We start from the raw sequence: 25,730 nt of genomic DNA on the forward strand, positions 1-25,730 counted from the left end.
TTAGAAAAGTGCATTACAGCATATGGTGACACTATTTAGATCTATTTAACCACAATTCCAAATTTTCTCTAAATACATCTATCATACAGCATGGAAGATACTCACCTAAAATCCCTTCCAACAAGGGTGTCCTTCTTGAATTTGGCTTCCCATATGGCAACAGCATCAACATCAGATTTCATTGCCTCACTGCTGTTGTCCTTCATCATAATACTTTAGGTTTCAAAAGGAGATGAAGAGAAATTTCAGCTAATGACTGTGCTATGACAGCAAGATGAGGTAATAACAACGACCAAGGTATATCACTTGATGATGCATTTCACAAACATGATGCTCATCTTGATTTATTTTGTGATGCTAGCTGAATTTCATAAGGGGTACAATTCTAGTCCGTTAGCACCTGGCGGACGAGGCGGAGTCGCGGACGGGACCTTGAGAAAGCACGGCCACAAAGGAGTGTCATTTGTCAAGGCCTCATTCTCTTCGATTAGCACCTCTAAGATAAAAGCCTGTGAAAATGCGATCTTGCTGGTGTAAATTTTCAGAATTGTGACAAGAAAATACGAAAAATCAACAGAAATTCAATCACAAATCATTCCAGTCACTATGTCATCCACACACCCTCTATCACAGATAATTTTCACGTCTCGAACGTCTCGCATCCGCACAATTGGCCGCTCTGCGTAAGGCGTTTAGAAATAGGCTACTAAACTGATGCATTTTGAATATAGCCAGCTGATCACAAATTATATTTTTTGCTTCGAAATTTCGCTGCTTGTGTATCGTGTCCATCGCCCATATCGACCCAGGCCATGAAATAATGTAACTTTATCATCCCACTCCGCCAGGCAAAAACAAAACTCCATCGAAAACGTTGTAACGATAATACGTTTGTAACGCATAATTACGTCACTATCATCCGTTTCAAGGCCATCATACTACCCTTAGTTGTTTACGCCAAGATTCTTACAGGATATTTACGCCTTGTCGTACGTTAGTTGTTTGAATACGTACGTTTTGTTGTTATTTATAGTCACCGTGGTTTACGTATTTATTTCCAAGGCCATATAAGTTTTTATTTCTATGTTGTTAACACACTGAAGTGTGGGGGATTGGGATGGGCGGGCATTGAGTGTGTTTTTATACCTTGACTTTGGGTTTTTTATGATCAAGGCCAAAATGCGCCCTAATCTACCAAGAAGATCAATATAGTTTGTACGGTTTATGGTTTATATAGCCTTGGTTTGTACCCTCGGTACCCTCTATAGTGTATTGATACAGCTGTTGATTATTTTCCTGTGTTTTGGTGTCTGTCTTTAGGTAGGTATGGTAGGTAATTGGTCAAATAGGGGTAGGTATATCTCAAGCTTCAAAGTTCAGCTTGATGCCCCATTTGTCAATGTGTCTTCAGTACCTATGCATATTGATATTCCCCCTCTCGCAGCACCCAAATTCAATTTATCTTGTTTTTTTTTAGAATAAAATACAAACTTAACAACTTTTATTAGGAAAAGCTTGTCTTAACCTACACAGCAGTGCATGCTGCATAAGGAAACTAAATGCTGGAATCCCCCACAGTATCAAAGACCGCCTTTCTGGATCTACCAAGGGGTGGATTTATACCTTCCCACATAGTTACCTAGACCTACTGATACAGAACAAGACCAGGGCCCTGTTTCATGTCACAATGCGAGTGCGCTACACTCCACTGCAGTATTGGTGCAGTGTTTGAGACAATTTTTTCACAACGAACTCAGGTGCTCCCTGAGTCTATAGATGGCTTTGGGCGCTCCAGTGTAGCGAGCATCCAAGTTTGTTGATGTTACCATGGAAACCCAATGTACTGATATGTACAGTGCGCTGTAGTATTGTGCCATGAAACAGAGCCCAGTGTGTGTGCATATGTTACAGAACACTGCAAAGCATCCTTATTCCTTTAACATGTTTTGATTTATTAAGCAAAAAACAAAATGTATTATGCAAATTGCAAAGCCTAGCATGCCTACTACCTAGCTATCAAGTATCAAAACATGCATATTTATGCACAATGTGGCAAAAAGTACCTAAGCTGTAAGCAGTATAATGTCTGTGAATACATCAGCGGTGTAACTTTCTATATGTATGGGGGTGCAGGTGCACCCCCATCCCCTGAAAGTGCACCCCCATCACGTCAAAGTGCACCCCCATAGGCTAAGCGGCGCCCCACACGCCGCCCGACACCGCTAAGCTCTTAAGCAGATGGCGAGGGTAATTTCTCGGCTACATTCCGTCTCGTGACCGGCGTCGTGCTGCTTGCGGGCTTGGGAAGCGTCCAGTCGTATCGTCCCCCAAAAATGGGTGAAAGGGGCACCCCGGCAAGAAGCGGACTTTCTCAGCAAAAGTGGAGCGCCCGAGGCAGAAGTGGGGCACCTCCAACGTAGGTTGGGATCGTCAAGCAGAAGACTGGCACCCCAGCGGAGGATAGGCGCCCCCAATAGGAATGATGCACCTCAAGCAGAACTTGGGCTCGCCCAGTAGAAGAGCGCCCTCAGTAGAACACGGGCGACCCCAGCAGAAAGGGGCGCCCCACCAGAAGAAGGGCGCCCCAACAGAAGAAGGGCACCCCGCAGAAAGGGGGCGCCCCACCAGAAGAGAGATGCCTCCAGCAGAAAAGAAGCGCCCTCAGCACAAGGATGGCTCCCCAGCAGAAAGGGGGCGCCCCACCAGAAGAGGGATGTTTCCAGAAGAAAAGAGGCACTCCAATATAAATGGAGCACCTCAAGCAAAAGTTGGGCTCGTCCAGCAGTAGTGAGGCGCCCCCAGCATAAGAGGAGTACCCCGAGCATAAGGGAGCCCCCAGTAGAAAGGGGCGCCACACCAGAAAGGGGCGCCCTACCAGGAGAGGGATGCCTAAAGAAGAGATGCGCCCCAATACAATAGGGGCACCTGGAGCAAAAGTTGGGTTCGTCCAGCAGCAGTGGGGCCGGGGGCGCCCCCAGCAGAGGTGGGGCGTCCCCAGCGGCTCCGGCGGAAGTGGGGCATCCCCAGCAGAACAGGGGCTCCCCAGCAAAAGCGTTATGTCCCCAACAGACATAGCCGAGCACCTTCAGCAGAAGTTGAGCTGACTGAGCAGAAGAGGGCGCTCTAGCAGAACAGTGCGCACCCACAGAAGAGGGGCGGTTCCACCAGAAGAGGGGCGCCGCCCCCAGAAGACGGGCGCCTCCAGCAGAAGAGGGACAGCCACGCAAAAGAGGGGCGCCGCCCGCAGAAGGGGGCGCATCCAATAAAAATGGGACACGTCAAGCGGCAGTTGGGCTCGCCGAGCACAAGAAGGGCGCACTCAGTAGAAAAGGTCGAGCGACTTAAGCAGAAGTTGGGCTCGCCCGGCAGAAGAGGGACGCCTCTAGCAAAAATAGGGCATAACCGGGAAGGAAATTGTCAGACTCCAGCACTTCCAGCAGAAAAGTGAGACCCCAGCAGAGGAGGAGCGCCCATCAGAAGTAAGTCCCGCCGAGCAGAAGAGGGGTGACCTCAGCAAGAGAGAGGCGACCCCAGCAGTAGAAAGGCGCCCAATAAAAAAGGTGATTCCAGCAAAAGTGGGTGTCACCAGCCGCCGAGCATAAAAAGGGCACCCCGATTCTATAAAGTTGGAATAAAAAAGTAAAATGCAATTTTGTTATAAATTCAATTGATTGATATTCGTGCAAACGAATTTAATGTCTTTTCGTACCTAATACCCAACTTTGTACCATTTTACTCTAACATTTGGGTGTTAAGTGTTCATACAATTAAAATTGTACATGAAAAAATATTCATTTTATTTCAAAAGTTTTTTGTACCTACAAGTAGAAGCCTTGAAATCCGTTTATCGGTGCGCCGGTTAGAGGGCCTTGGGTTAATATAAATGAACTGCAATCCCATTTGCAACATCAGACTGTGTTCAAACTAAATCGGAGGAACACAAAATGGTGATCACTCTAAATCTGAATTTCGAAATATACCAACAAAGCATTTTACCGAAATTGAGAGACAAAGGCGCACACAATTGGGGCACACGGACCCATGCCCCCCCCCATTCGAAAGGGGGATCATCTCAAATGGCCCTCAAATTGGCCCCTAATCTTAATACCACCGAAGACTGTCTAAAATGAGCTGAAATGACGATTAATAAGACCATGAGGGCCCATCTCGGACCCCAGCAGGCCCAAATGAGGTCATACAATGTCCAGCGCAGTCAAGGGGAAGGTAATAGATGTCAAATTTCAACAACTTTCAAAAGGCCTTAAAGGACCTTCAACTGGCGTCAAAGGGCCCTCAGAAGGCCTTAAAGGGCCCTCAGATGTCATCAAAGGCCCTCAAATGTCATCAAAGGGCACTCAGCCGACATCAAACGGCCTCAGAAGTCCTTGAAGGGCGTCAGAGGGCCCTCCGCCGGCGTCAAACGCCTCCGAAGGCGTCGAAGGGTCCTTGGCTGGCGTCAGAAGGCCCCCAATTGGTGTCAGAGCACCCTCAACTGGCGTCAGAGGGCCCTAAGCTAGCGTCAAATGGCCCTCCGAAGACCTCAAAAGGGCCCTCAGCTGGGGTCAAAGGGCCCTCAGAAGGCCTTGAAGGGCGTCAAAAGACCATGAGATGGAGTCAAACGGCCCTCCGAAGGCCTCAAAGGGCCCTTAGCTGGCGTCAGAAGGCCCCCATCTGGTGTCAGAGGGCTCTCAGATGACGTCGAACGGTCCTCAGCTGGTGTCACATGGCCTTCAGAGGGCCTCAAAGGGCCCTCAACTGGCGTCAAAGGGTCCTTAAAAGGCCTCAAAGGGCCCTCAAATGGCGTCGAAGGGCCCTCAGTAGGCCTCAAAGGGTCCTCAGCTGACATCAAATGGCCCTCAGCTGGCGTCAAATGGCGCTCAGAAGGCCTCAAAGGGCCATCAGCTAGGTCCAAAGTGCCCTCAGCTGACGTCAAACGGCCCTCAGTAGGCCTCAAAGGGCCCTTGGATTTTCGGGCCCTTTGAGGGCTTCTTCGTTGTGACAGTGCTGCTTTGTCGGTGAGGTGCGCGGTCGCCGTGGGTCCCTCGCACGCCGCCGGGACAGCGAGAGGTGGGTGATCGGGGCCGCCGTACGTGCCCTGGTACGGGCTTCCTGAATATCGGTTACGACTGGTACTAGGAAAGTGGGCATGCCGCCTCAAAATTGTGTCTTTGTAGTAGGTTTGTGGTATAAAAATGATAATTCATGTCGATGTGCATTAGTAAATGCGCGAATTGACAAAGGGGGTGCTGCCCCGCTCATACACATCCGGACCAACCCGTGACTAGCCTACGCTTCTAGCCAGGCTGGGTCGGTCGGCCGGCCGGCAGTCAGGCTGAGGCGCTACCCGCGCTGATTTCTGAGGGCCTTGCATCCACGCTTATTAATCGAATATTTTACGTAATTGTTAAGATGTTGATAATTACTCACTGAATCGTATGTGAATGAAATACGCTGCGTAAACAAAAATGGAACATTAAATGCTTTGAAAATTGAACGGGTACTGAAGTAATTGTTTTATCATGTATCGACAGAAGCTTAGTTTCAAGTCAACCGAAATATAATCGCGTTGGAGAACTTTTTCGGCTGGAGCCTGGGGCCCTTCGGCATGGAGGGCCCCAGTTTGCAGGTCGTGCCCCCCCGTTCCAAAATCCTGTGTGCGCGCCTATTGAGAGATATGCACCATCTATGCTCCTTGGAAGCGCCCCTACCCTCATTGAAGGTCGCCCCCATCACCATGTGCACCCCCATCTAAAAAGCAAAAGTTACACCCCTGGAATACATGCAGAACAATGTGGTGATTTTGAAGACCTTTGCCTATCAAATCACACATTTTCTATTGTCAGAATCTACTTCTCCATGCTAAATAAAGTGGAAACCAATGCTTATAATCATGTAATCTCAGACTATATAATACAAAACTGAAAACAGGATAAGAATCTTTGGCACGATATAGCTCTGTTGCTTTGCTGGTGCGCCCTAAAACACTGAAACATCAAGTGATTCAACAGACTGCCAGTGTCTCATTAGTTGGCAGTGCACTGTTCATAAGCATACCTATATTGCATAGTTCTTGATCGCCCTCATCTGTTCTTATGTCAAGAACATTCTAAAAGTCAAAGGCTACATCATGTAGCTCCGGACGTGGGCTCCACGGGAACTTCTCCATCTCCAAAATTCCTTGTGAACTCAGGCCCATCTTTCAGTGTGTAGTTGCCTTGTCTCGGGATTCTCCAGGTGAAATATGAAACATCCAGAAGAAATAAGATGTTGAGGAGGAGAACTCCAAGCAGGACGAGCGAGTACTGGACGAAGCCCCACACCAGGAGAATGGCCATTGTGATGACAAGTGAGATTATCCAGCAGGTGTTGAAGCCCAGCCAGGGTCGCATCAGAAGGCCTCTTGTCCGTCGAATCCCTACCAGAGACACTACTCCGGCAGCGGCCAGGCACGAGCAGGTGATCGCCTGCATGTAGAGTGTGGCCTGCAGCCAGGGCTCCAGCTCATCAGGGGTGAAGTCCAGCACGAGCTCCGATTGGCACGAATTGGTGATGTTCTCCAGCACCACGTCAGGCTCTGTTTTCTTCACGCTATTCAACTGACAAAACTGTTCAGTTGTGTATTCCGTATTGAGGAGATTTTTCACGGCGTATGCAGCGAAGGCCATGCCAATGACGGTGGTCAGGACCACTTCTGTGTACATTCGCACCCTCATTTTTGTGTAGAAAAGTCGGACGCATCCTTCAATAATCCTCTCCATCACGAATATTGCCGGACACTAACACCAGTAATTAAGGGCTCGTCTTCGTCACCGTTTTAGGCCGTTTATGCTTCGTCTTCTGCTCCGTGCGCGTCAATTACTACACTACCTAGCACCTACTGAGATGGTCAGTACCTATTCTTTGTTGTTGATCGGTCCATATTGCACCATCTCCTGCCATCAATGGGTGACGCAATGTGTCGCAATAAGCTGCTCAGCAGCAACAGATGACCTATTGGCAGGAGTGAGCGCAAAGCCTGCAACCGCACCCTTCAAACACAAGTGCTTCCTAAGTGCTCCCGTCTAGCGGAAGTCACTACGTCACGGATAAACGTACTGCGGCCGTGCAAGGCTATAGAACTCATAGCCGTCATCCGCGGGTGGTATTGACGGTTGTGGATACTTCGAGTTCGAGTGAGCCTCCGCTAGATGTCGTTGTCATCTCGTCTGTGCCCTTTATCGGAAAACCGCTACTAGTTGTCAAGCTAGTTGCAACGAAATGCTTGAAAGGACCAGAGATGACATGCATGACCGACCGTCGCAGTCGATTTTCTATCGTATGTGTTTAGAAAATACGGTGTATGTTCATCTTCATGTGTCCAGCCTGTCACGGGTAGGTATTAGGTACCTACGACAAGCTGGGTAGTGGACAATTATGTATGTAGATGACATTCCGTGCAAATCGGACAGCTTACTGCTTGCTTAGGTATTAAATCGCCAGGCAGTAACCACGCGACAACTATCGGCGATAAGGTGACCGATAGCGGCCGATAGTTTGTGCCGAGAATTCGCATCCCACTCCCGGAAACGCACTGTCTGCTCGAACATATCTAGTATCTACCCTCACGCCCTCAGCAACCTTGTGGTGGGCTTTGCTAATGATAGTTTCTCGAAGGCCAGTGAACTCAGATCAAATGATAGTATCTATTTCAAAATCATTTATGAGACGTCCAGTTGATGCCAGCCTTTTTTTCCAGGTCTCGGTCACCGAAACATGGAGAAGACAGGTCGTCAGGTTAGTACGCTATGACAAGTAGGTACAGCTAGCTGGTATGCCTATGTATAACTGGTACCCGTCCTGAAGTATTCAGTGGATGTGGACTGTACATTGTCATGAATGCAAATATGTTAGGCTGAGAATCTTCCCCAATCTCCAATGTAGGCGAGGTGGAATAGATAGTGCCCGCCTTATTCGTCATCTCCATGTGATTGCTATCCACTCACTGGCAAGGATGGATGTCTGAGTCAGCCTATAGCGGACGGTTTGGGGAATGCCCGCCCCCAGAGATCTTCAAAACTAAACGTCGCAGAGAAAAATGGCATAAGCGATTGAAAAGCTCGCCGAAAATGTCTGCCAATAAATGGCAATGATTCGTCCATTTTTGATAGAGTCGACATTACGTCACTATTTATAGTGATGTCGTCGATGGCCATTGTTCATTTTCTCCACTAGGCCGATAATAGACGCGTTTACATAGGGTTTGTTGCAAGCTTATATCTCCATCCGTGAAGTTGCAAAAGATGCCAATGGTGCTGATCAATTTACAAAATGATCCCCTCTAAATATTTGAAGACCACTGCATCGAAATTATCGCCAAATTAACGAGCTAGAGCCTCGTCAAATATGCTATGTAAACCGGGTTAAAATCGTACGTACGACGCCGAAACTGGCGAACTTAAGTTTCAAGATAGGATTGAAATAGCAATGGGTAGTTTATTCAAAGCCTCTTCTAAACGTTACACTGAATAACTCCGATTTTTTTGGGAACATCTTTTTAGTACCTACCTTTTAATGGTCATTTTCTTTACTTTTGAGTGAGGTAGAAATATTTTTTCAATGCAATAGGTACTTTGTTTTTGATTGCACAGATTTTACGTGTATATTGAAACTGATGGTGATATTTATTATTTAACCTGATGCATACAGTTCAAGCTTTGAATTGCAAATCTTGATTCATTGTTTCGCCAATTAAATATGTTTTTGCTCATTTCCCCGTAATTTTATAGATTAAAAGTTATTTGTGTCGTGCCGCCAAAAGTGAAAAATAGTTAGTTGTGACGCCCTTACGAAGTCTCTTTTTCCCCAGCGCAAATGTGCTCTATGTGGCTCCCATCATCCCAGCCTAGCGTCCCTGAAGGCCCATCTCAAGACTAAACACGACGGGGCCAAGGTATGTTGGGTGTCAAGGTACTGGGAAGTGGGGTTCATGGACATAAAAGTATGGTTTCCAGGCAGTCAAATAATTTATGCCCAGGCTCCACTAAGCGATTTTCCCGTGCGATTCTGCGACATTGCGATATCGCTTATCGCAAAAAAAGTTCAGAATGCTGAGCTTCTTTGCGATATTGCGTGGGCGATATTGCGTGACATTTCATGCGATAATGCGATTCCCGCAGTGTGACTCAGCGCATCCGTTTGCACTAGATGAACATTTTCTGGCATCGCCAAGGGCATCGCATTCTCGTATTATCGCAACATATCAGCGTTTGTCGAAGAACCATAAGCGAAATTTGGAAACAATGGTGACCTTGCGTAACTCTTGCCTTGGACAGTTTAATTGCAATAACTAGATCAAAATGCCCTTAAGGTACCTATGTTCATTAGCACGATATCGTCAGAGAAATGCTGGGCTTTGCTAAGCGGTGGACGTCAGTTTTAAACAACAGAGGATCGTGCCGAACTGCAGAGGTCAGATTCCTGCAAGGGGGGAGGTCGCCAAGTGTTAGATACGGACAAATAATGTTATTTTCTTAGCATTCACAAATACATCACAAGTCGACTACCTAGCAGTCACATGTTTGGAATACCGTAAAGTGGGGCTATTTGAGACAGTGGGGCTATTTGAGACAGTGAAGTAGTGGTTTAGTAAAATCGCTGTAAAATGAAAACCGTTCGATATTTTTTCGTCATTTTTGCTTAGGCTGATGTGGAATTGAACAGTGAATGACCTGAATAACCTTTTTGAAAAATTTCGAAAAGTTTTGAAAGAAATTTGGTCTAAAATACGAAATACAGAAAAACGCACAATTTAAGCTGCTCGAAAAAGACCCCCACCTGCCGCTTAACATAGTTGAAATTTTAACAGTTTCGGCACTGCATCTATCGTTACTACCGTTTTACTTATAGGCTAAGCATATTTTTCATGAAAATATTATACATTGTTAACGTTACTGCCGATTGCGTAACCCATTGTCTCAGAATCCCGATGATGCCCACCTGGTCAAACCTCAACCGATATGCCAAATAGCTACTGATAATGGTGATGCGATTGCACCCGAGAAGACTTACCACCATCTACTTGAAGTGCATCGAACGTTCGACATGAGTAACACCGATGAATTGGTCGTGGTCATAAACGTGCAGTGGGTTCATGGTATTTAGCAGGAAGCAATATTTACATGTTCGTAGTGTAACATAATGACCCTTTAGCTGGTGACCAAACTAGTTATTCTGATGAATATGTGCTTAAAATGTGCTTCATCAGTCACTTACTTAGTCGACAATAACACATGTCTACCTTGGTTGACCAAAAAACACCATTGAAGATTACTTAACACATGAACGTACTGTTAGGTGAGCCTATGCAAGTAGGCGATGTGGTAGGGTTACCGGCCAATTGATACAGCATGCAGCGATCGAGGAAAATCGTCATAAAATCAAAACCGCTGAACATTTTTCTGTTATTTCTTCGCATGAAGATGTGCAATGGAACAAGGAATCATGCAGACTATTCACTTAAATGTTTTGGGAAACCTTTTAGCTCGTTTGATTCATTACGGTGTGCTTCATTAGGTAGCGAGCCTGTCTCAAATAGCCCCACCGACTTTCAGTATGTCTGTTTTCACGCCACCAGGGCTATATACAAAAACTTTCTTTCAAAATTTTACTGTTGTTGTCTTTAGAATAGTCCTTGATGATCATTCTGCAAATTGGAAAGTTTAGGGTCACATCATATTGGTGGTCCAACCTCTCCCCAACTCTATGGGCGTCTTTCAAGGCTCGGCACTTGGTCCCTTACTCTTCACGGTATTTTCCAATGATCTATCACTTTATTCTGAGGATGCAGCAGTCTTCCAGTACGCTGATGATACTCAATTGTTGGTGAGTGGCCCTTTAAACGACCTTAGGGGACTCATCTCGCGCTTGGAAGCGTCACTGGCGTCTCTCGACCATTGGTTCAGTGCAAATGCTCTAAAAGTAAACACTGCTAAAACTCAGCTCATGGCTTTCGGCAGTCGGCAAAATTTGAGAAGCATACCTGCTTTCACCGTTTCTTTTCGCGACACCAAACTAGTGCCATGCAAGCAGGTTGGCAACCTGGGCGTTATCTTCGACGGCACCCTGTCCTGGGACGCGCATGTGTCCGAGCTCAGTCGCCGGTGCACGGGTCTCCTAATTGGCCTCTCCCATGTCCGCCACTATCTCCCCGACGGTGTCACCAAGACACTAGTGGTGGCTCTCGTCATGTCACGGATCCAGTACCTACTGTCTCTCCGTATTCGGTAATGGTAGCCAAAAGAACTTCGATCGCATTCAGAAAATTCTTAACTTTGCCGCTAGAGTCATTTTCGGTCGCCGTAAATTTGATCATGTCTCCCATCTCCGGGACCAACTCGGCTGGATGGCACCTAAAACAATGGCTGAATACCATACCCTTATCACGGCGCACAAGGCCATCCAGAGAGGTGAACCCGAGGAGATTGCGACCCTATTTTCCAAAAATTCCCAAACACGAGCAAGGTCTACTCGCCAAGACCACCTCTACCACTTACCGCGACCCCGACTAGAGACCGGAAAACGTAGATTCGCCCACCGTGCCGCGGCGCTCCTAAATACTCTCCCCCTCGAGCTAACGCAGTTGCCTCCAGCCAGATTTGCCCGTGCTGTAAAAAAGGAGCTTAAGCCTAGCCAGAGTAGCCATAGTAGCTAGCCTCATGACTCTTGGACTATGGAAGGCAAACGAGTCTGTGTGTATGGTTATGAACGCGGCTTCGTGCGGGTTACTCCAAGTATGTGCGTGTTCGGCGTTCGCGTTGTGCATTTTCGTATCCGTAAGTGTGTGCGTTTTCAGAGCTGGGCAAGTGCGTTCCTTTAGTGCGTTCCTGCGTTCTTCCGTACGTACGCACCGCCCTTTTTAGGAACGCAAGAACGCAGGAACGCAAAGTTTTTCAAAGGAACGTAAGTAAGAGGAACGCACCACCCGAAATTTTGAAGCGTTCCTGCGTTCTTGCGGAACCACCCGAAAAATCATATTGCTGCCAATGACCTCTGTGTCAAATGTTTGAAACTCGAGTACGTGTGTTTGCCGGTAGAGGCGCCACTTGTCGGTCGAATCGAGGAAGGCTTGTTTAGATTTAGTGGTGATGTTCACTATGCGATTCGGTTTCAGGCATCAAATGTGTAAAGTAAATATGATAACTTTTACTTAGATACATCTTTCAACTTAACTATTGTTTTTAAGCAGGTCGTATTTTTGTTGAAAACCCTACGGATGATATTGGTAAAACGTATTTCAGATATTCGATTCGGAAAAGAGATGTCGAGCTGCTTTTCGGCCCCGCGTCGCCATTCTGGGTATTCTGTGATCGATTCGCCCCGTGTTTGGTTGGGCCCGCGCCGCGTGGTTCGGCGGTATTTCTTTGTCCACGACTTCGGTTGTGAAGAACACGCCTGTAGTGTTGGACTGGCGCGATTTGCCTACTTTGTCCGCTACAGTGTTGCGTTGCACTGATTTTGGTATGATTTGCTGCTTGGTAGGGCCAGAATACAATACGGGATAACAGTTTGGGACGCAGGAACGCAGGAACGCTAACGCACCGAGCGAAAAAATTGAGGAACGCTATTCCAGGAACGCACTAACCGCGGCCGGAGGAACGCAGGAACGCTAACGCACTACCGAAAATCGAGGAACGCGCCCAGCTCTGTGCGTTTTCTTGTATAGGTATTTCTTGTGTTATCTTCAACCAGCTCGGACTCGGAGTGTAATCGCCACGCCGATTGTGGATTGCTCTTGATCGTCAATACATACATACATACATACATATTATGACAGCCTTAGCATATAGTGATGCAATTTTATAACCTACCGAAATGAAGCATCCTACGAAAAAGGAAAAGATTGAATATAAAGGAAATGTAACTGTCTTTGCAAAAACAATTTTTGCCAGAATGATCAAAATTTAATTTCCAATCACATGGCATTTGAGAAATTATCTCTAGTGTGACCGATTTTCTTCAATTTCTTCGTAACTAAAACTGTCTCAAATAGCCCCACACTATGGGGCTATTTGAGACAGGCTATAACTAAAAAAATATCCTTAATCATTATTACTAGCTGAACCAAAATGCACCTATATGAAAGAGCTTACGGAGAACTACATTTTTGCAATTTATATGCTATAAGAAATATGAACCGTCTTAAAGGGAGAGGCCAAAAACTGTAAAATCCGTTACAAATAGCCCCACTTTACGGTATCGATTTCCATAGACCCGAAAATCTCTTGCGACCCGAAAACGCGTACCTACTATCAGTCTTGACCACACATATTTCTAGCGCTTAACCCGCGCCCTGCTGGGGGGGGGGGGTGTTTGAACACCCCCCTTGTGGTTTTTCGCGAATATCTAAAAAAAAAAAACGGCGGCGCCGGGCGCGGAGCGCCGCTGTTTTTGGTACACCTTATCATACATCAATTCTACACATGTTGTGAAAATTTCAGACCAAGGTCATTCAAGGTCAGGTCACAAGGTCACTTGAAGTGACCTCACCTCATAAAAAGTTTCAATGTCTGTCATAGCTACACCGAGTGACTGATCCCTTTGAAACTTTCAGCGGTTGCTAAGAGCAATAGCATGTACAAAATGTATATCTCAGAATTTTGATATCGATGACCTAAGGTCAGGTCAATTTTGCGACCTCCCCATTATAAGTCAATGGGAGAAAATTGAAATGCGCCTCTTTTGGACGAAAGACATTATAAACACTCCCAAACACCGAATTACAAGTGGTTTAGACACACTGAACATGAAAATGGTGTCCGTGACCCTTGTATATGCCCTGAGGTCATCTTAGGTCACGAATGGTATCTAAGACTTTTTCGCAAATAACTTTTGATAGAGGCATGCTAGAGCAATGAAAACGCCTTAGATGTGTTCAGCTAGACGATACAGATCGACTGATATGCAACATGACCCTTTCCGGTCAGGTCATGACCTTGACCTGAGGTCAAATTTTCAAGTTGACCTTTCAAGGTCAACTTATAGTTCATTCGATGCGTCTTGACGAGAGGAACACGATGCCGGTGAAAGTAAGCTCGTACAAGGCTTGGGTCAAAAGTTATTGCAGAAAAACTGTTTCCGAAAAAAATCTGCTATTTGTGCAGTTTTTGCCCCCTGCAGGCAAAACCGTTGACGTTAGGTCAAATCTGAGAGAATTACTCAGAAAGGGCGATGATAGGGCTATCGAATGCGCTTTTCTGCGGCGCTGAAGCTCTATTGGTTTCCAAGTTATGCGTTGGCTTGTTGGAAATTTTCGACATTTGACCTGGAAATCGGCGAAATTTTGCCTTTAATGACCTCTGGTGACCTGACCTTTGACCTGACCAAAAAATTGACCGAAGTGATTTCGTCATTATTTTTGACGCTCTTTCGAACGCCGCCTTCCGCGTGTCGCTACATGGCCCAGGAGCCGAGTTACAAGGGGGGGGGGGGTGTTCAAACACCCCCCCCCCCCCCAGCAGGGCGTGGAAATCCAGGACCCCCAGCCGGGCGCGGGTTAAGTATATTTACTATTTACCCAACTTTACTCGATAATATCAATAATGCCAGCAGTGCGTGTTTTCATCTCATTAATTGCTAATCGGATACTCTTACATTCACTAATGTACGGCCCTCCAGCAAAAGAGTGGTTGGTTAGCATATGTGCTTTTGGTGTAATAACTTTAAATGACAGAGACACTCCTGTAAAATGACTCAATAGAAATGAGAAGAGGGTTCGTGCACACATTTCGGCAGTGGTTTTCAACAGCCATTAGACGTATTCATCAATGCAGATCGATTATTGTGAGGTTGGCAACCAACCACTAAATACCTGGAGGGTCGTACCTATGAATTGATGGGTGTCGGGTAACCTGAACTATTCTGTTTCAGGCCTTTTCGTGCGACAAGTGCACTTACAGGGGCGTTTCCAGGGACGCCCTGAATACGCACCGGTGGAAGCATCACCAATTCTGCGAGAGATCTTACGAGAGATCGGTGAGGATCCTTACAAATGCTCGTGATTATATAGTGTTTTTTTTTCCGAACTGATAAAATACATGGCCGGCTTATCTGTGGGCACTGGGCAGCTTCCAGCTTGTGTGTGCGTGCATGCAACCCGCGCAAAAAGCGGCTGTTCTCGACGAAACTTTCAGTACTCTCGAGTTGATCACTTTTACACCTACTCTAAAAATTTCAGGACCCTGACCCTGACCCTGACCTTTGACCTGTGACTTATTTCTCGAGATTATGTTTGGCCGGAATCGGGAATCGGCGTACGATGGGTGTTCAAAAAGTTTGAGGCCCAACCATGAAGGAGTTCGAATGCATCGCGGTGTGATCAATTATGTATTTTACTGGGATGTCCACTTACGTAGCCATTAACCAATCTACCTTGAGTTGTGATTAGCTCAGGCTGTTAGTTAATCGTAACATAGTTTGCCATTTTCGGCTATACGGTTCATAGTACTGCAGAAAAAAGGCTTCAAGCGTTATTCACGAAAAGTTAGTGGCAACACGTGTTGAGGTTTGTCTTTCTTACAGTAGCGTCAAAAAGTGGACATCTCTGTTCAATTTTGGTCAACAGACCATTAACCCTCGCATGTGTGCGGCGTTTGCCAGCTTCTAATGTGTAGGGGGGGGGGGGGGGCGGTTGGACCCCCCCCCTTGCCGTTTGGCCCCTGATCGAGCTAGAGCTTCGCGGAAAAAACGAGCGTGTTGCCCGTGACGAGAGGAAGCCGATGATACCCAATTTTAAGGTCCTAGGTCATTGGTTGACCTTCCAGGTCAGGTCAATGACCCAAAGTCGGGAAAATCGGGACCTGTTAGAAAGTCGTAAAGTGTGGCTGCTAAGGGGTTTTTCGGGGTGCTGATTACGAATATCGTGTTAGTTTTGATCACAGATGATGTCTTGAAGCATTTAGACCAGGTCGGGTCAGGTCAGGTCAGGTCAACCAGTAGGCGTCGTGACGGGTATTCGTAGTACGTGTCAACCGCCTCTGACAGCTTCGTAACATGTTACGAAGTCACCAAAACTACTTCGTAAATGTTCAAATGGTTGCTAAATTCGAATTCAGCTCCAAAAACTAGCCTAGAAACATGTAAAACTCGAAAAAGTGACCCGAGGTCACCCGAGGTCACCAAAGGTCAATGACCTGACCTGACCTTCAGGTGACCTTGACACACACGGGAGTAACATCAAATCACATGTTTGAACGTTTGAAACCACGAAAAGCTTGCAAACACGCGGCTAGTGCGAGCCGACATACGCGAAATCGCGATTCCGGCCAAACATGGTCTCGGAAAAGAGGTCACAGGTCAAAGGTCATTTGGGTCAGGGTCATGACAGGTAGGTGTAAAATTGATCAATGCGAGGGTACTGAAAGTTTCGTCGTGATCGGCCGCTTTTTACGCGAGTTATTCGCGAAAAACCATGGGGGGGTCCATCCGACCCCCCCCCCCTACACATGCGAGGGTTAACCTTCCAGGCGGTAGGGGGCATGTTTGCCCCCTTTAGTTTTTTCGACATACCGTAAAGTGGGGCTATTTGAAACGGATTTTACAGTGTTTGGCCTCTCCCTTTAAGACGGTTCATATTTCTTATAGCATGTAAATTGCAAAAATGTAGTTCCCTGTGAGCTCTTTCATATAGGTGCATTTTTGTTCAGCTAGTAATAATGATTAAGGATACTTAATTAGTTAAAGCCTGTCTCAAATAGTAGAGTGGGGCTACTTGAAACAGTTTTAGTTACGAAGAATTTGAAGAAAATCGGTCACGCTAGAAATAATTTTCTAAACGCCATGCGATTGGAAATTACATTTTGATGATCCTGGCAAAAATTATTTTTGCAACTACAGTTATATTTCCTTTATATACAATCTTTTCCTTTTTCGTAGGATGCTTCATTTCGGTAGGTTATAAAATTGCATCACTATATGCTAAGGCTATCATAATATGATGTTACGCTTAACTTTCAAAATGACAGGATGATCATTAAGGACCATGTCATAGTCAACGACAGTAAAATTTTGAAAGAAAGTTTTTGTATATAACCCTGGTGGCGTGAAAACAGATATACTGAAAGTCGGTGGGGCTATTTGAGACAGACTCGCTACCTTATGAAGCACACTGTAATGAATCAAACGAGCTAAAAGGTTTCCCAAAACATTTAAGTGAATGGTCTGCATGATTCCTTGTTCAATTGCACATCTTCATGCGAAGAAATAACAGAAAAATGTTAAGCGGTTTTGATTTTATGCCGATTTTCCTCGATCGCTGCATGCTGTATCAATTAACCGGTTACCCTACCACATCAAGTACTTGCATAGGCTCACCTAACAGTACGTTCATGTGTTAAATACGAAGGCACCGAAACTAATTCGTAAATGTTCAAATGGTTGCTAAATTCGAATTCAGCTCGAAAAACTAGCCACGAAAACATGTAAAACTCGAAAAAGTGAACCGAGGTCATCAAAGGCCAATGACCTGACCTGACCTTCCGGTAACCTTGACACCCATCCTAATGCATGGGAGCATTACCATATCCCATGTTTGAACGCTTGAAACCACGAAGAGACTGCAAACGCGCGGCTAATGTGAGCCGACATGCGCCGAATCGCGATTCCAGCCAAACATGGTCTCGAAAAGTAGGTCAGAGGTCAAAGGTCATTAGGGTCAGGGTCACGAAATTTTCAGGGTAGATGTAAAATTGATTAGCGCGAGGGTACTGAAAGTTTCGTCGCGATCGGTCGCGTTTTACGCGAGTGTAAAACCGAGAGAGGTCCGTTCGACCTCTCCCTCCCCTATAGGGGCGAGGGTTAAGTTGGGTATCATCGGCATCCTCTTGTCACGGGCAACACGTTCGTTTTTTCCGCGAAGTTCTAGCTCGATCAGGGGCCGAACGGCAGAGTGTCCAACGGACCCCCTCCCCCCCCCCCCAGTACGTTACACGCTGGCATAACAACAATACGGGCGAGGGCAGTAGGGCTACAATTTTGGGTATTATCGACTTCCTCCTGTCACGGGCAACACGCTCGTTTTTCCGCGAAGCTCTAGCTCGATCAGGGGACGAACGGTAAGGGGAGTCCCACCCCCCACCCCCCACCCCCACCCCCTCCCCCCTATACGTTAGCAAGTGGGGAAAGACCAATACGGGCGAGGGTATTGGTCCCAATGGACGATGCTACGGCTTAAAGCACTGATTTATAATAATGAATATTTTCTCAAGTAAATTGGGCATCTGCGTTGTCGTTCTGATGGTTGCACAAATGTCCGTCGGCAGAAATGTCTGGAGTCTACCCTGGTGGCCGGTGTGGAGACTGCGTGCACGGCCGCCGTCCCGAACAGCAGTCGTCTGCGGACCCACCTGGCCTCCGAGCACGGCATCTCGGACGCGCTGAGCTCCGAGACGGTCCGGCTGGACGCGCCCGAAGGCAGGTGACGCGCCTCTGCGCCGCAGGCCGGGCCGTGTCCCAGCCGGACACACTGGGCAGCGCTGGGCGGTCTAAAGGGCATCCCACGATACGAGGGGTATCGAAAAATTCTGATCACCATGAATTAAGTAGATGTGACAGAAATTTGATTTTTTTACATGATGTTCCTTACTCCTTCACAAGTCACCACACACGACTGCAAACTTCTTGCATCGTTACTTGAGCTGCCTCAGGCCACTGGCGGATCCAGGGGGGCATTTAGAGCCATGCCCCCCAAAGGCCTAAAGTGGCCTGTTTGCCCCCCCCCCAAAAAAAACGTCAGAAAAATTGCTAAGAAAATATACATTGATGGAGGTTTTTAGCCACTTGGTGAAGTAAAGCTTTCAACAGCATAATATGGAAGCAATATGGTAGCAGTGAGGGTCAGTCAATAGTTGCGCGAGCGGAGTCGTCCTTCAAAAAAAGACTGTTGTTGGCACGTGTTTATGGCGCGGCAGCTGGTAGTTGGCGGTGTTTCGCGTGGTGTGGCATCACTGGCGGATCCAGGGGGGGGGGGGCACGGGAGCCTGAGGTGCCCCTGACAGGCCCGTGGTCCCTTGCTAGGCCTGTGGTGCCTCTGGCGGGCCTAGGATACCCCTGCTAGGCTGCTGATGCCCCTGGGATCTGACAGGACTGTGGTGCCCCTGACAAGCCTAAAGTGCCCCCAACAGGCCCGTGATGCCCCCGACAGGTCCAAGGTGCCCCTGCGTGATGCCGTGATGCCTGCGAGGCCGGTGGTGCCCCTGCGAGGCCGGTGGGGCCCCTTACAGGCCCATGGTGCCCCTGCGAGGCCGGTGGTGCCCCTGGCAGGCCTGTGGTGCCCCTGCTAGGCCGCTGGTGCCCCTGCGCCCTGACAGGACTGTGGTGCCCCTGACAGGCCCAAGGTGCCTCTGCAAGGCCGGTGGTGCCCCTGTAAGGCCTGTGGTACCCCTGCTAGGCCTCTGGTGCCCCTGACAGGCCCATGGTGCCCCTGCGAGGCCGGTGGTGCTCCTGGCAGGTCTCTGGTGTCCCTGACAGACCTGGGGTGCCCCTGACAAGCCTGTGGGGCCCTCACAGGCCCATGGTGCCCTTGCTAGGCCTGTGGTGCCCCTGGCGGGCTGGTGGTGCCCCTGCTAGGCCGGTGGTGCCCCTGACAGGCCTGTGGTGCCCCTGGGCACCAAGGGGATCATGACCCATGTGGCCCCCCTAGGATCTGCCACTGATACATAATATATTGATTGGTACAGGCGTTATGGCTTATGCAATATGCAATTGCAGGCACTTGGTATCCCTCACTTATCCCTCATTGGGGGATCTGGCGGGCTCTTGAGGGCCCACGTCTATCTCCGGGAGCCCTAGACGGACTCCTTTGGGTCCTTTCAGTCCACTATAGCATAAGAGGTGTCCACTATAGCATAAGAGGTCTCCTCACGCGAGTCCTATACATCTGAGGGCGTACCCTGACGTCTGAGGTACCCAACTACAGCTCCAATGGTCTCTTACACTGGCGGATCCAGGGAGGGGGCATTTAGGGCCATGCCCCTTCCCAGAGGCCTAAAGTGGCCCGTTTGCCCCCTCCCCCAAACGATAATGAAACATAGTTCAATCAGTGCGTGGCCCAGGAGCCGAGTTAGACAGGGGGTGTTTTACCACCTCCCGGCCCGCAAAGGGACCCAAGCACTGACTCGAAGCGGGTTAACTGGTCGACAAAAGCAATGGTAAGTGCTTACAAAGTAACTTAAAGGCATGGGTCGGGTGGGCTACCATTTATATATTTTTCTTTTTAGTTAAAAAAAATTGATAGTGTCTGGGCTGTGACGAAAAATAAGTGGCCTAAATCCGATGAGAAAACAGGATTTGGGGGTACCCTAGGTTTGGCTCCTGCATGAGTTGCCCCCCCCCCCCCCAAGACGCAAGCCTGGATCCGCCAGTGCCTCAGGCCGTCAGTGTAGGACCTTCGTTCGCACTGTCCCGTAAATCACTCATCAATGACTTCATTTCTGTCTTTAAAATCACTGGCTGTACTGTGGATTCTCCATCTCCCGACTCCCGCAACAATCCAGAGTCACTTAATATCAGGCCAGGCGAATTCGTTAGATCGTGCAGATCTCAGCCCCCTCGTTGTACATGCAAGATTGTGTCAATAAAAACATGTACTTAAAAATCACTTATTAATACTTCTTAACATGCCTTGCAATGCAACAATCTCTTTTAACGGTAACTCCATGCCACGTTAAGAGGAACAGTAGACAGAGGCTATATGGGGCTAGAATTTCATAGGTTTTGTTTCAGTTTGACAGGGATTATGATGCAAGGAATCGGTCAGGCGGTCGCCTGCTTTGCGCTATATGGAGGGGAAACTCTTATAAGGTTTTTGGCGGGTCTAATGAATCTCGATATTTTTTCATCGTCCAAATCTTCCAGATTTCTTGTCATGGAAGAAGATGTATGAGGCGAAGACGTCATCCTCATACGTGGGCAGATGCAAGACGCCTACAGCCGATCACCCGGCTGTTCTCTTCAAATGCTTCCGCTCCGGCTTCCACAAGCCCTCAGGGAAGGGGCTCCGAAGACTGAAATCGCAAGGCTCGTGCAAAATGGGCCGCGATTGCACCTCCGAGATACGCGCCAGGCTGGAGGAGGATGGCTCCATCAGGGCAACTGTCTTCCACTTTCATTATGGCCACGGGACCGGATCGGACGGTGCTGCCCATCTGCGGATTCCGAAAGAGGACAAGGCATTGATAAAAGGTAGGTGAAATAGTACTGACCGCACGCGTGTCCGCTCTCTAAAAAAATAATCATGACGATAAACTGGATCGAAATAGCTGAATGATGTATGTATATTGTATTTGTGTATTGATATTATGCCGCATTGATATTAAAAATATGAAAACCCATTGTACAATGTACCTCCATGCGTAATCCTATAAAAGTAAAGTACTTGTCATTTTTAGAGAAACTGCTGAAAGGCGTCGGCGCGACGCGCATCATCTCCGACGTGCGGCGCTCGCTGGAGGCCTGCGGTGATCCCCGCTCCAGCCGTACCTACTGGGTCAATAAAAAGGACGTATTCAACATCGCTGCCTCCGTGGGACTGAACGCGTCGGGAGCGCACCCGGGGAGCGCGACTGAAACGACCAGCGTGGAAACATACGCGGAAAAGATCCGCGCGTCGGAGCAGGTAAGCACACACAGTTGATAAGCATCTGTTTATGTAAATGTGGGCACGGTGTAACGCGGGACGTACGTGTTCGCCGTCGAACAGCTTGCAGTTTGCACATAATTATCACCAGCTGGATCAGAGGTTTTTGTTAACGATGCATTAGATATACGGTCCTAACATAACAACTATAATGTTAACATTATGATATGCTGAAAAAATATTTTGGTCTCAATTTCAAACCAGCTTGTGAAATTGTCTCCGTTTATGAAGATTTTTCAATATCCATATACGCTTGAAAAGATGCGCCGATGTCCTACATATTAGCAGAAGTAATGCCATGTCTTTCAGCAACATCTGTTGGCCCTGAAAATGCCCGGGGAAGCCGACCCCGATGGCCGTCTGGGACGTGAAGATTTCATCTTCTCGTTCTGCACGGAATTCCAGCTCAGGAACTTCATCAAGCATGGCTGCGGCACCGTCTGCATCGATGAGACGCGAGGGACAAGTGGTAAGCGTCTAGAAGTGGTACAGTCAAGTAGGCAAATAATGTCCCCAACTTTTAGCGCGTTAAAGTTTCGCCAGTTTTAGTAAATGGTGTTCTATGCCTTTCTGAATTATGTTACCCATTGTGGGCAGTTGAATCCATTCTCCAGATGGACCCGCACTAGAAACGGCTCCCATCTCTTTCTTCCATTGCTTGTCATCCGCTTTCGCGGCGCTGCTGCTCTCTGAGCATTCATTTTCTCCCTTTAATACGAATGTTCTGTGGCGGAGGGTGTGTTTGATTTTCACAGAACACGGATTCAACCTGGTGACGCTGCTGGTCCTCACCGACCAAGGCCAGGGTCTGCCGGTCGCCTGGCTGCTCTCCAGCCGCGAAGACGAGGAAGCCGTCGCTAAGATGCTGCAAGGGCTGATCCGGCTCTGTGCTGAGACAGGCCGTGAGTTTCCACACGCAGAGTACCTGATGACGGGTAAAACCCAGACGTTGTTCAACGCCTGGATCGCCACGACCGGCCAAGACACCCAACATCGCCTGCGCTTGTGGCAAGTGAACAAGGCCTGGCGTGACAGGCTCGTCACGCTCAGTGTAAGTTTACAATCGTGGGAAGGGAAACCATAACTACTTTTATTATTTGTAATATAGATGTGAACTTTACCAGCTCCACAATCAAAGTATTTAACAATCAAAGTATTTGATGGTTTTTGAGTTTCTTACGTAATTTGCCGCAACGCTGCGGTATGATTACATGTGCCGATGCCTACTAAACCATTTATGAGAGCTGACACGTGTTTTCTCTCCGCAGCAAAGCTTCACTGACAGCGGAGAGACGTCATCTGGCCTACGTCACCAGCCTTCCAACCAATCACGGTGAGAGGGACTCTGAGGGAAACAGCGCATCGGCTGTCAAAACGGCTTTGTATCAGCATTATTATCATTTTTGCGTGAATATATAAGATCAACAGGGATCAGGGAGCGTGCACGCGAATTTGAACGTTTAAGGCTCGATCGACTTCGTTGTCTCGTCGTGACTGACTGGAAGGCTGTTAACGCTGACCGCATCTGTTTGTTTGCTTTGTTGGGTTAGGCCCTTTCGGTCCAATTAGACCATTTCAGAGCCGGGAGGATAATAGGATATAGAGGGAGACATTGGTCTGGGCAGGCACCCTAGTGAGTCGCCGGGGCTGAGCCCGTCCAGAGGACAGGCCACCCAGCCCCAAGGCACTCACTGCACCCGGCTACGGGGTGCGCTCCCTCGGGAGCAGCGGTGCCGCTCCAAGGGAGCAGCCCGCATGAGATAAAGTTGCCTGTCCAGCCCGGAGGGGGTTGCGGCGTGGAGGAGAAGGATTGCAGTATCCTGAGGATAGAAGCACGGAACGGTGAACCGCATCTACCATGATCCACAGGTGTATCGGAGCGCTTCTGGAGTTTGCCGACGAGCAGCTGCTGAAGGCTGGCCGCCGGCAGCTGTGGCAGCAGCCCGGCTTCAACCAGGTCAAGATGCGGCGCCGCCACAACGCTGCCGTGCGGCTGTCCGCGGAGACTGGGGCGACGGTCTTCAGGATCAATGACAATCTACTTCCTGCCTGGGTCGTACGGTCGAAGCCTGATGACCCCTATGGCGAGCCACACACAGTGGAGCTGGTGGACCAGACGTGCCCACTGTCAACGCAGTGCCGGCAGCGGTGCGAAGCGTGCAACATCTGCGGGCACATGATGCGATGCGACTGCCGTGAGTGGCTTGGCCAGAAGCAGATCTGTGAGCACGCCCACCTGGTCGGTCTGCAGGACAAGTTCGTCACCGTGCATCTGCTGCCAGCCGGGGAGCAGTCGCCGCAGACGGATTGGGGTGACGATGCCGCCGACTCGCCGCCGACAGAGCAGTCGCTGCCGCCGCCGTCTGCGGGTAGCTCGGTAGGCGACGCCTCGCCGGCCTACCTGGTGGCCAAGGCTAAGGAGTTTGCCGAGCTTATGCCCACCCTGCCCCTTACGATCCGAGAACAGATTGCACATCATTTTCGCCAGCTGGATGAGCTGGTATCGCTGGGAGCCATCCACCAGGCTGGCGCGCTGGCGGTGGAGGAGGATCGGCGTGCATGGAGTGCGCGCACCGAGCGACAGCCGTCCGACCGAGCGGTCGGCGTGGCTGATACCGCCGCCTATCTGGGCCGCGGCGCTGCGGCTCGGACCAGCGCCGAACGGACTGGAAACGAGAGGAGAAGAGAGGCTGACATCTTTCCTCCGGATCATGACTATTTATAAGGAAGTGTAGGCGCCTGAATGTGGCGATTCAAGTCCACCATCATCATTTTGGGTTGCGTTGAGCGAGACGAGGTGTGGACGATGAACATGGCCCTTGCTAAGCGGGAGAGATGATATTTGTCTGGACGACTACGATTAGTTTTCCAAACGTAACTTACGATGGGCTTTCAGCACGATTGTTACTACCATGTTCGCGAGTTGTGATGCCTTGTGTTGTGCATTTAGGGGCTTACAAGCGTTTCCGTCACTGACCGGTACGTACGTGCCGACGTTTGTACTTTGGTTGGCGTTGTGGCTCCAGGCTCAACTGGTGAGATATGCGCCCATGTGTCCCTCGTATGTAATTGTGTACCTAGATCTCGCCCTGCACTGAGATCACTTGGCCAATGAGTGATGATGGATCAATACAGAGTTCTCACTCTGCCTTTTATTTGTTTATGCGCTGGTAACCAACGTACAGTCAGTCTTGAAAGTACCGTGCATCGGTGCGGTGGATCCAGCTAGCCCGACCGAGGAAGGGCTGCTAAATTTGAGAGGCAGTGAACCATTTGACATCATCATCCATCCCCCAGGTCAAATGGTTCAGTGACTGAAATTTGGCAGCCCTTCCTCATGAGTCGGGGGCTTGATGGATCCACTGCCCGATGCGCGGCACTGCCAAGACTGACTCTACCCCCTAAAGTAGCCGCTACTCCCACGCAGATCGTCACGTGCCACCTTTGTATTCCAGCACAGCGGCCCAAATAGGTCACCAAGTTACGATAGTGACCTTACCACAGTAAAAGTAACGGCTCTCCCTTATGACTCTGAATGAGGGAACGACTCCTTAGGAACCTTGTGGCAAAGCTAGCATAGAGCGTGAAACCCAACCACAGTTGGCAAGTGTCGTGCGATGACCTAAGATCATTTGTGTGGCTTATGTCGAAAATATCTACATTGCGCAGCGGTTTTCGAGTGTAAGGATCGGCCGAATTCCAAGTCAAGGCGTACCATCGGGTGGCTCGTAAGCTGTAGTAAATTTTCGTGTAAACTGGAAACCTCTTCTCAATATGCAACCCCGTTGGACCTCCAGAGCATATTTTAAGGGAATTTGACTAGGGGACAACCTGGAAAATTGTCTTTAATAATCCATTAACCCTCGCCCGTATTGGTGTTTTCCAACTGCGAACGTAGGTATATGGGGGTGGGGGGTCCGTTGGACCCTCCCCCTTGCCGTGTCGCCCCTGATCGAGCTAGAGCTTCGCGGAAAAAAAAACGACCGTATTGCCCGTGATGAAAGGAAGCCGATGATACCCAATTTTAAGGTCCTAGGTCATCAGTTGACCTTCCAGGTCAGGT

General features: G+C 48.6%; 2 protein-coding genes across 3 annotated transcripts in view; one reads left to right on the top strand and one right to left on the bottom strand.

The window, feature by feature from the left end:
- The window catches only part of LOC122382503 (E3 ubiquitin-protein ligase UBR2-like), a 34,773-nt gene extending 34,120 nt beyond the window's left edge, over nucleotides 1-653 (bottom strand). Inside the window, exon 1 of the mRNA XM_043367905.1 lies at nucleotides 106-653. Coding sequence (XP_043223840.1) covers nucleotides 106-209 — 104 coding nt within the window. The 5' untranslated portion in view covers nucleotides 210-653. The remainder of the gene's footprint in view (nucleotides 1-105) is intronic.
- A 313-nt stretch (nucleotides 654-966) lies between these two features.
- On the top strand, nucleotides 967-24,817 carry LOC122382504. 2 transcript variants are annotated; one of them, XM_043367907.1, is made up of 11 exons: nucleotides 967-989; nucleotides 7,736-7,773; nucleotides 8,846-8,929; nucleotides 14,905-15,009; nucleotides 18,294-18,444; nucleotides 20,887-21,213; nucleotides 21,420-21,646; nucleotides 21,977-22,136; nucleotides 22,423-22,718; nucleotides 22,936-23,000; nucleotides 23,537-24,817. In XM_043367907.1, the coding sequence occupies exons 2-11, from the start codon at nucleotides 7,753-7,755 to the stop codon at nucleotides 24,390-24,392; spliced, it is 2,292 nt and encodes a 763-aa protein (XP_043223842.1). In that variant the 5' UTR covers nucleotides 967-989; nucleotides 7,736-7,752; the 3' UTR covers nucleotides 24,393-24,817. The 2 variants fall into 2 exon arrangements, with proteins under 2 accessions (XP_043223842.1, XP_043223841.1); XM_043367906.1 differs by having other exon boundaries at nucleotides 973-1,010.
- Nucleotides 24,818-25,730: the final 913 nt, after the last annotated feature.

Source organism: Amphibalanus amphitrite, unplaced genomic scaffold, assembly GCF_019059575.1.
Source record: "Amphibalanus amphitrite isolate SeventyFive unplaced genomic scaffold, NRLGWU_Aamphi_draft 000141F_arrow, whole genome shotgun sequence".
Lineage (NCBI taxonomy): Eukaryota > Metazoa > Arthropoda > Thecostraca > Balanomorpha > Balanidae > Amphibalanus > Amphibalanus amphitrite.